General features: G+C 41.1%; 1 protein-coding gene across 1 annotated transcript; it reads left to right on the top strand.

The window, feature by feature from the left end:
• Positions 1-1,153: 1,153 nt before the first annotated feature.
• On the top strand, positions 1,154-2,252 carry LOC140329689 (posterior protein-like). The gene is made up of 3 exons (XM_072410080.1): positions 1,154-1,256; positions 1,437-1,625; positions 1,909-2,252. Exons 1-3 carry the CDS (start codon positions 1,154-1,156, stop codon positions 2,250-2,252), a joined length of 636 nt encoding a protein of 211 aa, XP_072266181.1.
• Positions 2,253-15,137: the final 12,885 nt, after the last annotated feature.

Below are 15,137 nucleotides of genomic sequence, written 5' to 3'. Positions count from 1 at the left end.
CCTGGTCGGAAAAGCGGAAACGGATGGAGTACTATATAAAAATTATTACTTTCATGGATCCGTTTAAAAAGTGTTCTGGTTATGAAAATGTTGTGATTTATATGTTCAAATACATGGTTAATAAAGGGGGCTGCTGTGGCCAATTATTCACCAAGAAAATGTGTTATGTCTTTTTTATTGTGGGGTGTTTTGGGGGGTGGTTAATGGTCACAGCAGAGGAAGGCTTCTAATGCTGTGCCCGGGTCATGTATCATTTTACTTTGTCTATATGTGATTATTTAGCTTAATGGAATAATTGTTGATTACTTGGTAATTCTGTGTTCATTGTTAATAAATATCTTATTTAAGATCTGTGTGATTATTAAGCTAATAGAGACTTAGTGAAGATACTGACGTTCAAGAAAAGGGATAAGGGAAACAGGAATATTTTCTTACATTATTGGCACCCCAGAAGCAGGAGCGTAGAAATTTCTGTGTAGAACTCATGTCCTAACCTATTTTCTCTTACATCCCTGAGAACCAAAAGAAGTCCAGACCCTAATAAGGGGCACAGATCTGAAGACACCTCTTGGCTAAGGACAAGGTTTGTGCTGGTTCGTGAGCTAGAAATCCAGGCTTGAATATTTCACAGGATTTTCTGTACCACTTCATCAGTGAGTAGAAAATCTGTAGCTTGGGCAGGTATATATATTTGTGCTGCAGATGTTTTACTGTATTTTTGAGTACTAGGCCTGTTTAGCTGTTCAGTGTAGCCGGCGAGGTAAAAGGACTTATCATCCTTTGGTAACCGATATACCCTGTAGATCTAAAAGATAAAACCCGACATCTTTGAGGAAAAACTGTGGGTGAGAGTTATATTTTACTCACGGGGAAAGGAAATAGCCTTTCTGTCCAATAGGAGATCCCTCTGGCCTGGATCTGTGATCCGAATAGGAATCGTTGTGTGAGGGTTGGAATTCAGTTGTGTTAAGGGGAGACAGTGTTTGTGTGTCTGGAACTCCTTAGTGGACTAGAGTCCAGGTTTTAAAGTTCAAACAGCTGTGTGGTTGTCTAGCTGTATATAGGTGTGGTTACTTTCTTGTATGTCTATAGGTAGCTAGATAAAGTCTATTGTTAGCCAACATTTAGCATTGTGTGCCTAATTAGCATAACAATGGACGTAGTGGAACGCTTTGTTCAGAAGTATGCCTCTACAGACTACAAGTCTGTGGCAGAAGATGCTTTAGCACATCAGTTCAATGATCTTGTGGTTCCATGTAATGAGCGTAATGAATGTTTGAAGAGTTAAGCCAAAGTCGAAGAAAGGAAAGAAAATAAGAATGGCAAATGTGTTGAGAATGTTACTGAGAAAGATATCAGAAGAGAAAGATTCAGTGGTATACGTAAAGAACTCGGTTAAAAGAACAACTAGAGTTGTCACAAGAATGTCTCTATAGTGGATCCAAATGGTAAGCCTAGTGAATGTGAAGAGCTAAAAGAAGAGGTTTACCACTTTGTGGAATGCAATAATGAATTGCATGATAGGTTGGATGAATGCGAGGTGAGATGCAAACTTAGAGAGCAATCTGTTGCTGCCCTAGAACAGAAAGAGGCTGGAAAGGAACATATTATTGCATCACTTAAGAGTTGGAGGATTCTAAAATCCAACTCTGGCAAAAAGAGCAGGATGTGTTATCCTGGAAAGCAGAAACTGGGAGTCAAGTGTGAATCAGTGCTATGCTAACAGGGATGCCTGTGCCAATTTGACACAGGAGCAAAGGGACAGGATGATGATGGAACAACCAATATTTTCAGCTGATGGTCCTGGGGGAATCACCAAACCAAAGTTCCTCTCTTTACTCTAGTGTCAGATAGGGTAGGCCAACGAGTAGAATAGTTGAAAATGAATTCTAATACCCATTCCACAACACTCCATCCAAGATCGCACTAATCTGTGTCAGATATTGGGCAAACTTGAAACTGGTGCTTCACCCATAAGCCTATCTAACAGGCTGGAAGCTGTAGTGGCACAATATAATTTGGGTAATAGGGATGCATGTGCACTCCTTTGCGCATGGCTTCCTTTGCAACTATGTGAGAAACTACAGCACCCAGTTGGTAGTCATAAAGGTCTATCCACTGGGATGATCTCAAACTGGGGAAATACAGCTGATAGGATGAGAGAATTACAACAGATAATGGGAGGAAGAGATACCAGAGGGACAAATGCTTTAAACTGCGTACACACTTCCAATTTTTATCGTTGGAAATGAACGATGATTGGCCAAAAATCGTTCGTAAAAAAAGTAACCGACGCCTATGAACGAGGATAGTCGGAAATGAACGACCGGACCAGCGGATCGGATTGGACGACGATCGTTGACCATCTATCATGTGTACGGTCGTTCAGTGATCGTCCATGGTCTGTGCATGCGCGATGAACGAACGTTCGCTCAATACATACTGTATTGTGTATGAGTCTCTCTCTCTAGCGGAGTGTTCCAGCGGAGTTCTTCATCCTATTGCACTGCAGTACTTCATCCTGTTTCTTCCAGCGGAGTTCATCCTGTTTCACTGCAGTACTTCAACCTGTTTAGTTCAAATTTACTTACCTGCCAGTCAAGTATAAATAATTGAACGAACACACACAAATTGTTTCAAAATAAATAATTTTATTGTAAAAAATGTATAAAATAAAAAAAAATAATATTTCCTTTTTTTAAAATTTTTGGAGTGCCCGCAGGTCACTTCTCGCCTCGCGAACTGTCTTGGCCACTTCCTTCCATCGGTGCTACATGACCTCCATTTTCTCCAAAATTTCCTTTCTTTGTGAAACAAAATCTGTGTAGGAATGAAAAAGAATATTAGGTACACATATATTGTGAAGCCGACACATGGATATGGCACATTTTCGTATAAACAATATATGAATGCTTACCAACTCTTTTTGCCATCTGCCCTGACATGCATGGCTCACTTTCTCACTCTCCCTCTGATACTGTAATAAGAGCAAACAAAAATAAAAAGTTAAATTACACACAATTATATGCAACCTACCTCTCTAAAATTTGGGTTCATACGTGGCTCAATTTCCACCATAGACTGTACTACCTCCTCTGCAGGGGAAACCAGTATCAACTCTGCATAAAAAAAAAATAAAATATATTTTTACATATAGTGCAAACATGATCTATTTGTCATATTTAGACAATTATACAATTTTTTCATATAACCATGTACCAATATCCTACCTTCCACCTCTACCGGCTCCTCCGGACGGCCAGCCTGGTCAGGAGTCCCCAGAATGCACTCTGCATAAAAATAAAGTTAAAAAAGTTTTTGAACTATATGGAAAAAATATGTTTTTTCATGTTTACGAAATTATGCATTTTCTCTTAATATACACCAATATCCTACCTTCTGTCTCTACCAGCTCCTCCGGACGCTCCTGCGGCTGCTCCTCTACCTCCCGAGCACGCCGTCCTAATGCATAAAAGCAAAAATTGTCATAAAGTTTTTTAAAATTTCAAAACAATTTTTTAAACAAATGTAAATAAATTCAAAATAATTTTGAAAAAAATTACATAACTTAACAAATTTTTTTTTTAAAAATTAACTTGTACAAAGTGACAAAATTACTTACGTTTTCTGTCAATACGTCGCCTCAAAGTATGCAGCACATCCCTCTCTCTGTTCTTCAGATCAGACCACCTTTTCAGCAGTTGATCTTTGGAACTCTCCACATATTTGTGCCGCAATCTCCTCTGCAATTTCTCTAATATTTGATTTTTCCTGGCATTCTGGGATTTATAATGCCCCCTTCTACCATCATAGTCACTTTTCTCCAGGACCTCCACCAAAACCTCCATCTCCTCTCTGGACATAGGTGTGGCTCTCTGGCTAGACATAATTACGTCACAGACAAGGAAGTGGGTGGGTGTTTGCAAAGTCCTGTGGGAAATCACAAGTGCAAAGTGCAAGATCCAGCGCAGTCGTTCGTACGAAAATTCGTCCGAGAATTCGATCGAGAAACGAACATTGAGGTGGGTGATGCTGCATATTTTTACATGTTATCCTAAATATTATGTATATAGTTTTGTTACATTTTATATTTTAATGTTTTTCACAGATCATGGCATATGATTCTTTCAATAACCCTGACTTCCTGCGTGAGTTTATTGAGGCATACAGGTCCCATCCCTGCCTGTGGAAGGTGAAGTCTGCAGATTATTCAAACAGACAGATGAAACTAAAGGCGTATGACGCTATGGCGGAGCTCAGCAAGACCGTTCATCCTGCCGCTGATATTAAATATGTTAAGCAAAAGATTCAAAACCTGTGTACCGTGTTCTAAAAGGAGATGAACAAAATAAAGGCTTCACAGCGGTCAGGTGCTGCAGCAGATGACATATGTGCCTAAACTTTGGTACTTTAATCTGTTGTCATTCACCGCAGATCAGGATGAAGGTCGCCCATCGGTGTGCAGCCTGGGAGAAGCTGACAAGGATGCTGGGGAAGGTACACAGCGGGATGCTGAGGAAAGCCTTGATGAGACTCCTGATCTTTTCAAGACACCAGACCTGGTAAGTTTTTTAAAAAATATCTTTAATAAATTTCTAAAAACACAGGCACAGCTACATATAGAAAAGTATAAAACATATGGAGTTTTATTACAAACATTACAGACCATGTCGCTGGCACCCGACGCTGGAGAGGGAGATCGACGGACGACGCTGGATGAGCACAGGGGGACCAGGTAAGTAAGGATGGGAAAAATCTCGGGGTTAACCATCCTTGCAATTTTTTTGTGCCCGAGCGAAGGTCGGGCTTAACGGCAAGGTGGTTAAGGGACTGGATCCAGGAGACAAGTGAGCAGAAAAGACCTTATAAGAAGATTTTAGAGGTAGTTAGAAGTGAAATGAGGGTGAGATTTTTAGGCAGATGTTATAGATGTGGGAACACAGGCCACATAATGAAGGAATGCAAAATGCCTAAAAAACTGGTAGGTGAGAGGAAAACTGCTAATAGGAAAGAATTTAGGCATGGATCAGATAGAGCAATGGGAGAGAATAATAGAGTGCCCAAGGAGACACTGTATAGCCCAATATCAAGGTAACTGCATAGCGTAGCCAATAAAATGGTAGAAATCCCAGAGGAATATAGAGCCCCACCCCCATCCAATCCATACCACAAACCATAGGGAGGTCAGGCCCCAGGATTGTCCCTTGTTTGTCAACTAGATAGGGACAAAAGCGGCAGACCAAATGCCCAGGGTGTGGTTGGGGGCCATCGCACAAATATCCTACTGGATACAGGGGCAGCTGCCAGTTTAACTAATTTAATTTTAGGGAAAGATTCAGAAGGAAAGCAATTTTTTTGAGAGGATTTGGGGGACAGTGCCATCCTAGCAATCAATACTAGTGCCCACTGACATAGGGAACTTGTGTGTGGAGCAGAGTTTATTCCTTCCCAACACATGAGGGAACCATTGTGGGCTCTGATGTCATGAGGGAACATGGATTGATGGTGGATCTTTGTAATTGGGTACTGTGGAAAGGATCCAGATACAAAGATAAGGTGCACATGACAGTGGACAGCTATGAGTCAGTGAGAACAGATGAGAGCCTTGATCCACCAGCACTTTTAAAATCCAATGACGAAGCATTGGCAGAGATCTTGTGGCAGCATAAATGAATGTGTGGGAAGGTCTCAAATATGATCATTAGGATTCAAGGACCAGACCCCCCCACCACAGAAACAGTACAGAAGACTGCATGAATACCATACACAAAGCATGGTAAGAAATTTACTGGCACAAAAGGTCATCAAAGAATGTCAATCAAAGACAAATGCAGCTTTGTGGCCAGTAAAGGAGGGGGGTTGGAGGGCCACCTTAGATTTTTGTGCCCTTAACAAAATGTACACCATCCATTACAAATGTGGTTGCTAAAATGCCTGATATGATGATTGCACTTAACTCTTGCAGAGGGCTTAACTCATCAATTGACATTTCTAATGGATATTTTTCAATCCCAATCCATGAGGATAGTCAATACAAATTTGCATTCACATTTAAAGGGAAGCAGTATGTGTTTTGCAGGTTGCCACAAGGGTTCAAGTCTAGTTCAACATACTTTCACATCTGTATGGTGGACATTGAGACCATTTTATGACATTCCCTTCTCCAAATGGAGTAAAGAACACTATGCCCTGCTGAATTGCCAATACTGATGAGAATGCAGGCCTTAAACTAAATCCCAAAAAGGCACAGTTGATGAAAGTCAGTGTATTTTTAGGGGTCATAGTTTCTCGGGGGGGGGGGGGGGGGGAGGAGATCAGAGAACAATCAGAGAACTACCTAGGCCAAGCACTAAGACGGCGCTGAGGCAATTCCTAGGGGTTGTTGGTTTCTGCAGAGACTTTATTGAAGGCTTTGCAGAGAAAGCAAAGCCCCTATATGATCTAGTGAAAGGGGACAGGAAAGAGACAGATCCCTTGGACTGGTTTGAGGAGCATGAGGAAGCTTTCACCAGGCTAAAAGTTAATCTGATGCGGGCCCCAGCCTTAAGTAATCCGAATGCCGATTTGCCTTTTGCATTGCAAGTATATGCATCTGCCGTTGCCATTAACAGCGGTGTTGCTGCAAGAAAGACAAGGCAAATGGGTACCTGCCAATCTTTTGGCATTACACTGGGTGGTTCTTGCAACTGAGCATGTAGTGGGATTTGGGAGCATCATCTTGCAGACACCCCATTCTCCCATTGACATGCTTCTGGAGCATACCCTCAGTGGAGTGTCCTCCCAAAGGGTAGCTAGATGGCTACTGGACCTGACAACTAGGAATATCACAGTGACACACAATGCTACCTATATTCTCCCTCAATTGATGCAATATAAAGGAGAGCAGCATGACTGGGGAGGTGCATCAGGCTAGGTCAAAGGAAGTATTTAGATTAGTGGCAGGTAGAGAAAGACCTGAAGATATGGGTGGATGGATCTAGGTACTGGAATGGAGGAAGACTTCACACAGGATATGCCCTGTGGTGCCCCCAGAACAATGAGCAAATTTTGATTAGATGTCCACGAAGCTTTTCTGCCCAGAGAGTGGAGTTAGAAGCCATGAGAGAAGCTATTGCCCATTTTAGTGCAGGCCCATAACCATCTTTTCTGATGGTGCCTATATCACTAGGCCACTGACTGAGTACATGCCTTTATGGCATACCAGGTGTTTTAGTGATGCCTCTAGAAAGGTCCTGATGCACAGTTCAGTCTTCAGGGATGGATGGGATAAGGCAAGTTTGGAGCCTCAAAGAGTGGCCATTGTTAAAGTAAAGCACACCAGAAAGGTAATGAGGTTACGAAGGAAACAGGAAACAGGGGAGAAGAACTCCATATGATATGGAAGGAAGGCAGGCCTGGGAGGAGCAAGAAAAGGAGGCCATTATACCTGAGCTTTTACCCTCATGCTTAGCAGAAGTACAAGATAGGAAAGATAACAAGGACTTATCATACCGGAAACGTTACAATCGTTTGTGGATGCAACAGTTTGAATGAAATGGGTTATTGGCTGGGATGGGGGTCACTCACATATTTCAACGGAAGGGAAAGATGCCAGTTATGGGTATTTTGATGGGACGGCATTTCAGACCCATTGGTCATACAGTGAGATGTCGGGGCAGTGGACCACCAGATCTAGACCTGGGAGAGAGATACACCTGGTTGATGCCTCACCTGAACCAATAAAGTGATGCACAATGGGAACACCTGATGCAGAGCAGGAACATACTTCATTGGAGAGAGGGAAACCTCTCCAAGTAGATCTGGGATCATCACAAACATTGGCTACCAATGTACAGTATGTATTTACCACATGGCATTTTAAACATTTTGCAGTGGTTAATAAAGATGTACTACCCAACATGTACCAAATACACACAAAATCAGGTACAGGCATTATACCAATGGCTTGCTCCTAAAGGTACAAGAAAACCTATGAGGTCACGTAAGGGACGCTTGTACCTGAAGAACAACCGGGGGAAGAGATGCGGTGAACACGATATTAGGGGGAATAGGAACTGGTATGGGGGTTCTTAATGAAGTGGATCTCAGTATTAAATAAAATTTTGGCCCTAGCCTTTGATAGTAAGAGGGTTGGTGGCTCAAAAAGATCAATGACATCATTAATAACATCCAACAGCATAACATTAACACTCAAGTAAAAGTAGCAAGAGATTTTGTTAACTATTTTAAAGTATTAGTGAATACTGTGGTGGAACAAGGTAAAAATGTATCGTGGGCTTGGGTATGCACACAAGGGCAGTCGGAATTATCTACTAATATTGAACTGATTGTCCAGGCTTTACATAAGGGTCCGTATGAATTAGCGACCCAGCTTGATAACTTTTGCCAAGGCATATACCGTTTACTAATCCTAAGTGGTGGATAAATGCTTGGGTAGGTTGTCCTGACTTTGATTATGAAAACTGCTATGCCTCCTCCTTAGTGCCTTATGCAAAAATCACCCGTGGGAACCCTATATTCAGTTGTATCAATAGGTTTGCTTACTGGGCAGTCCACTATATTGCATCCAAGGGTGAATTATCCACATGTGGTATGGCGGGGGGGGGGGGCGGAAGGTTGTAAACAGGTTGATGTTTCCCGCTGTTCTAAGCGATACAATGAGGTCTTATGCATGCCAGGCCAATATGAATCAGTAACAGAAAAATGTTGGGAAGATTCTTCAGTTTGTTTTCTGGGTGGGGAGATCATTGCCTGGAATAAAACGCCAATATATTATTTAGGACACAGAAGGGTTTGTTACTAAAGAATACAACAATGACGCTGATCATGGAACAAGGTTTTTCAATGGAGGTAACTGTTGATAGCGTTGTGTACTCTGGGCAATGTCTCTGAAATCCAAACACCAGAGTGGAACTACGTATTTCCATCCGGTACCAACATGTCACTTAATATCAAATATAATAGCCCTGTGGAGCTGGAAATCCTGAACCAGGGTATGGGTGGGAAACTACAGGAGTGGTTGGCAGAATGGGAGATGGATGAAAAACTTCTGACAAAACTGCAATAAGAGGGAGCCAATGCCACCTTGGTAGTATATCATAAATCAGAAGGAAATTATGCAGGGGGTACATCAGTTGGAGAAAGATGCTGAAGGTTATTGGTGGGAGAGCCAGTGAGGTTTTGAATTATTTGATCCATCCTATGGTGGTATTACTCATTTTTGCAATGGTGTTGTCAATAATACAAATTTACATGTGTTGCATAACCCAACATTTATATAAAAAAGGTAGCACATCTGTCAAAAAGGGTAGAAGTACAAGCGGACTGGAAAGCCATTTCGTATGAGCTGGAAACTTTACAACAGAGCAAAGATCCGGGAAAATGTCTAATATGTAAAAATTGTAGCAGGGCATAATGAAAACAGTTGCCTGATACCAAGTCGTGGGTATAACAAACATTAGTTGAAAATTCATTAATATGCTAAAGTAGTTTATTCAGTGAGGTTAGCATGGTTATTGTTGGGCTGCATGTATTAGGTTTGATATGCTTATGATATAATATTAGGTATTAAGAAATAGAATGTATGTATTAGGCTAGGGATTGTTATAATGGTGAACCAGTCCCTACTCTCGACTCGGCCCTAGGAAGGGAGCTAAGAACGTATGAATGAGGAGTGAATGTGTATTCCCTACTTATGGTGATCCTGTAGCCCGGAAGATAAATCAACAGAGAGGAAGACAGAGTGGCTCAAAGGGTGATGGTGCCCATGAGAGCTCTGCCTAAGGGTGATGGTGGTGTGGCATCCAGGCACAAAGAAGCATATGTTGGAATGAGCAACATGGGTGGCATGAAATTAGCACTCATATGCAAACTGGCTGTTGGTGGTTGACTCTGAAAAGCCTCTGGGAAGGACAGTGGGAAAGTGAGATAACACCTCTGTGAGCAGGAATATCCTGACAGGTGTGTAAACATCACTGTTATCAAATGACATCAAGGAAGCCAGGACCAACTCAAAGGACTTGCCCTCAATACAGCAGCACCACCTACTGGAGAATATCAGCGGACACCTGGGAGCAGGGTGTTTCCAGAATTGGGTGGATGTATGGGTGTGACTGGATGTGGACAGGGGTCCTGGAGATGTATAAAAAAAAAAAAAAAAAAAAAAAAAAAGAGCAAATGCCCTAAATCTCTTTTCTCTCTCAAAGGTGCAGGGTACAGAGGACGGACTTTGCGTAACATATTTTACTTTGTCTATATGCGATTATTATTTAGCTTAACGGGAATAATTGTTGATTACTTGTTAATTCTGTGTTCATTGTTAATAAATATCTTGTTTTTTAGGATCTGTGTAATTATTAAGCTAATAGAGACTTAGTGAAGATACTGACATTCAAGAAAAGGGATAAGGGAAACAGGAATATTTTCTTACAAGAGGCCAAGGGTGATATCATACAGACACACTGCCTATAGAAAAGACTAGATATTTCATCATGAAAAACAGTACAGTATTAAAACATCTAAAAAAAAACTTTTAATCAGCTCCGCTTTCTTTTGAGAGATTTTGCTCCGTTTATAGCCATATAGTCATGACTTGATTTTGCAAAGCTTGTCATTGGACAGACTGTTGAAATGCAGGGTGATCAAATGAAGTGCCAGCATTGTTGTGCTTTTTGTTGTTTGCACCAGTGCTTTGAAATACATAGAAATTGGCAGCTAATGATGATGCAATTTGTAATATTTAGTGGCTCTTGTTACAGTATAGACAATGCAGATGTACACAGGTGTAACAGACTGACTTGTAGCATGTGCTGAGTGCTTCTTGACAAATTTGACGAATATATCTGTTACATGCAACCTTACAAACCCAAACAAATGTCAGAGAAATACATATTCTATGCCCGAGTACATGCAAGAGACAGGTATGCACACCCAATTATATGATACAACTTCCTGGGAATTCAGTGGAAAAACCTGTGCGCGATACTCTGTCCACTTTTTTTTTTACCAGCGGTAAGTTTTCATAGCACATAATGCACCAAGGTACAACGATGTTTTTGTTGTACAGAGTTGGTCAAGGAAAACTGAAAAATGAAATTGTAAACCAAAGCAGTCGGTTAATGTGTGTTTTTCCTTTAATTTTAAAATGAGATTCATAGATTCTTTGAATTTCATAGCTCCTGAAACTCCCTTAAGAATCAAAATTACTCAGGCCACAAACCTGACACATGGTATTACAGTGTTAATTACATGATGTCCGGGGAGGAAAAAAAAAAAAGTGGTAAAAAGAAGGTAGGGAAGAACTTTTTGGACGGCTATGCTTTGGTTAACGGCAACCACAGCCTTTGAATTTCAAGGATGTTTTTATTACAGCTGTCCTGTATGATATGTTGAGCGTGACAGCAATGAGGTTACCAAAACCAAATATTTCCAGCTATACCACGCTTTCTTAGTCAAGAAATGCTGCCTACAGAGATGCCAATTTACAATCCATGTCATGTAGGAGCATGAGTGGCGCAAAATGATGATGAATAAGTGATGAAGGGGTCAAAGACTTTCGCCTTAAAATGAAGTTTCCAATACAGCTGGACACCCACGACGTGCTTTACAGAGGACGAATTAACGCCATTAAACGTTATGACAAAATTCAGCCTGGTGAAACACATTACTACAGCCTGGTGAAACACATTACTACAATTTCACAAGTCTGTACCCTTTTGGTAATAAAGCTAAAAAATATCCTGTAGGCCACCCAGAAATATTTTTTGATCATTTTGGACAAAAAAATGCTTTGGCATTGCCAAGTGAAAGTTTTTTCCTGTAAAACATAATAAAAAAATAAATGTTTCTGCTTTGTTATACATGCGCTTTGAGTTTCCAGAAAGACATCTGCAACCACACTGATGAAGAACACCATCCCCACCGTCAAACATGGAGGTGGACACATTACAGGACACCTTCAATGCATTGAAGGGACAATGGACGGCACCATCTTTTGTGAAGCGATCAAATAATTATTTCAATCATTACAACGAACATCAAGCTGTTACTTTTGAGCACTGGGTTTTTTTTTTTGTTTTTTTTTTAATTCTGTTTCTCACACCTACCATTACAATTCTAGGCTGGTCATTTCTTGGTCAGGGGGCAAAATGTACAAAAATCAGGAGGGCATCAAATTTCTTTCCCCCACTGTATGCACAGTGAAGGACTGGTGTAGAGACCTGAACCCAGAAAGCATACTTGTTATAGATGAAGGATGTCACAGCATTTGGGTGACTTTGGACTCTCAGTTCATGGGTTCTGATATTACAGCAATGTTTTCAGGGGACATAAAAATGACTAGATTGTCAACTTAAGCCAAGGAGAATGTTTGGCTGCATCCTGAAATAGACATTTGGGTCCTTTGTGTTCTTTTGTTAGTTGCCCTTAAAAGATATACCAAAGGGTTGCAAGAACCTCAGGAGGAGCCAAACATTTAGCATTGTTTTCTCCCAAGAACAATCCTCCGGGGAACTAGTTATCCTGAACTAGATGGACCTCTGAACATGTCACACAAGCAAGTGACTTTGTAGAGCAGGGAGACGTGGAATTTGTGTAACCAGAGGTATGTCATTGTCAGAGGGAGAAAACAAATTTATGTTGATGGAACTTCTAACGAAAAACACTGTGGTGCCGTTTTGTCAGGCAAGAGCAGCCTTCCCATAGGTGCTGAAGTTGAAATCTCAGGACTAGAACCTGTTCCCCACTCACCCTACACCCATCCCTAGCCAGCAGCAACATCTCTCCTGTTTGACCCCTGCCTCAACCCTCTATGACTATTCACTTGTCTCCCGAATCAATACCACTCATTGTTTGGATGGACACTAGTGTGCCCAAGGACTGCAACCTGGCAACAATCTACAGGGCAATATCCTCACCTTTAGCATAATTCTCTTGAAAACCATTCCAATTTGGAATTCTTAATTTTCAATGAACTCAAAGGATACCACACAAGGAAGTGTCTGCCCCTTCTCCTGTTGCGCTTTGCATCTCACCCAACCAAGGTCCTCCTCACAACCTTGCTCTTCCCTACTCTTTCAACAGGATTCTTCCTATTTGCCCAACTCCCTTATTCCTACCCACTTTTGCTTGTGATCTATGGAATTCCAGATCCACCTGCAAGAAGCTCACATGAATCCACAACCTCCTCTCTAACTTTCTCACTGAAACTTGGCTTTCATCTTCAGACTGCAGCAACATTCTATGGAAGCTCTATGGAAGACCCTCAAGTCCTCATTGTTGCCGTTATCTACTGACTCTGCCCCCTTAGTTTCCCAATTTATGAACAACTTTGTCTCTTGGCTTCCACATTTTACTCTGATACTTGGTAACTTTAATGACACACAATTTCTATTTTCCCAAACTCTGCAACCTAACCCACCATTTCTGGCCACAACCCAATTCTTATCACTCTGCCACTTTTCAGACCAGGTCAATGGCACAGAAATATCTATAACCTTAACCTATTATCATACCCCCCACTTTCTAAAATAACATCCCCTGATCAAGCACCACTCTTTTAAACCACACTATCTTAGGCTCTGGATAAAGTGACACCTCCTGCTATCCCCAGCCTGCCAACCACCAACCTTTGTACAGTCACCATACATCTACAAAAACAAAACATGACAGAGTTTGCATGGCACCCCCAATGCTCAAAATCTCCTTAAACATACTTAAGATTCTAAGCAACTAGAATTACATTGACTGGTTAGCTTTTATTATAAAAGCCTCTCAATTAGCAGGTCCTATATGCCTTCAATGGCCCCCACTGTAGTTGTAGCATGCATATCCTGCTTTGTATTCCTCAACACATACCCCTCCTTGTGGTACCATTTTGAGCCACCCTTTTTTGATAGCTTGCTTTGAGGATTCCATGTTAACTCTTGGTCAAGGCTTAGCATCTTTTTGAGATCTACACTTCTCTCAGATGGTCAACCACCACCAACAGTCTTGCAGCCTTTCCAAATTAGGTTTCTGTAAATTGCTACAGCTAGTAGTTCAGAGCACTGCATGTATGCACATATGGAGCAAGGGCTCCAGGAAGAATACTGCTGTGATATTAGAGATCTGGAGACATGTATTGCAACACTAAACAATTCATAAGAATTCAATTGCATTACAACATTTAGTGGATTGGTGAGGGCTCACAGAAAAGGACAGCCCTGTTCTTGAGTACCCAAAGTCTGTGCTGTATCCCTGGTCTCAGGGTTTGGCATGTGGAAGACAAAGCACCAAGGGACTTGAGGGGCTGCACATTACCCAGCTTTATGTCTATGTTTGAACTAATGACCAGATTAAGGATCCTCAATCATTCATGTATCATTTTGGGTAACTAGGCAGCAAGCTAAATGGTAGCAGCTACAAGGGTATATTCAGCACAGCAGTCCCCTTTGCATTGCAATTAAAGTTCAGATTTATAGAATGATTAATCTATGGCGCAGACATATAGACAACATCCTCCTGTATTGGATGGGCTATATAGAACTCCAAGAATTTTTCAACCATATACAAAATAACTTCAGTCTTCGATTTACTATATACTCCGACTCCACTTCTATACCCTTCCTTGATGTCTACATTCTTAAAAGGTCAACAGAATTCTGACACGTCAGGAAAGACACTGCTGGGAATAGTGTTGGTTGAATAGCTCACTATTCGATTCGGCAGCTATTCGCTTGAATATAGCAAAAAATTTGGGTGGTCGAATGTCAAAGTCGAACACCATTAAAGTCAATGGGAGGAAAAATTTGGGTTTTCCAGCACTGTAGAGCTTCTACAGCCTCCAAACAGATGTAAAAAGATACATAACACTATTCCATAACCCTGTACTTCACATGAAGATTAAAGAGCACCTGTCAAATCAATTTTAGGCTAAAGCTAGGTATACACGTCCAATAATTATTGTTATAAAAAAAGAATGATTATGACCGATCAATGATTATGCACGATTATACTTGATCATATTGTGCGCAATTCTGTACATGCTGTAACAATATGATCGTTCATATATAATCCACCAACACTGTCCACACACTAGATACAATTGTTTAAACGATGCAGGGAGGGACATGTAAAGGAGAAAGTGTACCGCAGAAACA

This window comes from Pyxicephalus adspersus, chromosome 4 (genome assembly GCF_032062135.1).
Source record: "Pyxicephalus adspersus chromosome 4, UCB_Pads_2.0, whole genome shotgun sequence".
Classification (NCBI taxonomy): domain Eukaryota; kingdom Metazoa; phylum Chordata; class Amphibia; order Anura; family Pyxicephalidae; genus Pyxicephalus; species Pyxicephalus adspersus.
The sequence above is the reverse complement of the archived record's forward strand: the minus strand, read 5'-3'. Positions and strand labels throughout refer to the sequence as shown.

Bases quoted from the DNA above. Each gene is read 5' to 3' on its own strand.
- LOC140329689 (XM_072410080.1), top strand. From the start codon at position 1,154: ATGGACGTAGTGGAACGCTTTGTTCAGAAGTATGCCTCTACAGACTAC. The intron at 1,257-1,436 runs GTAATGAGCGTA...ATGTCTCTATAG, and splicing joins CAATGATCTTGTGGTTCCAT to TGGATCCAAATGGTAAGCCT. The intron at 1,626-1,908 runs GTTGGAGGATTC...CCATTCCACAAC, and splicing joins TATTATTGCATCACTTAAGA to ACTCCATCCAAGATCGCACT.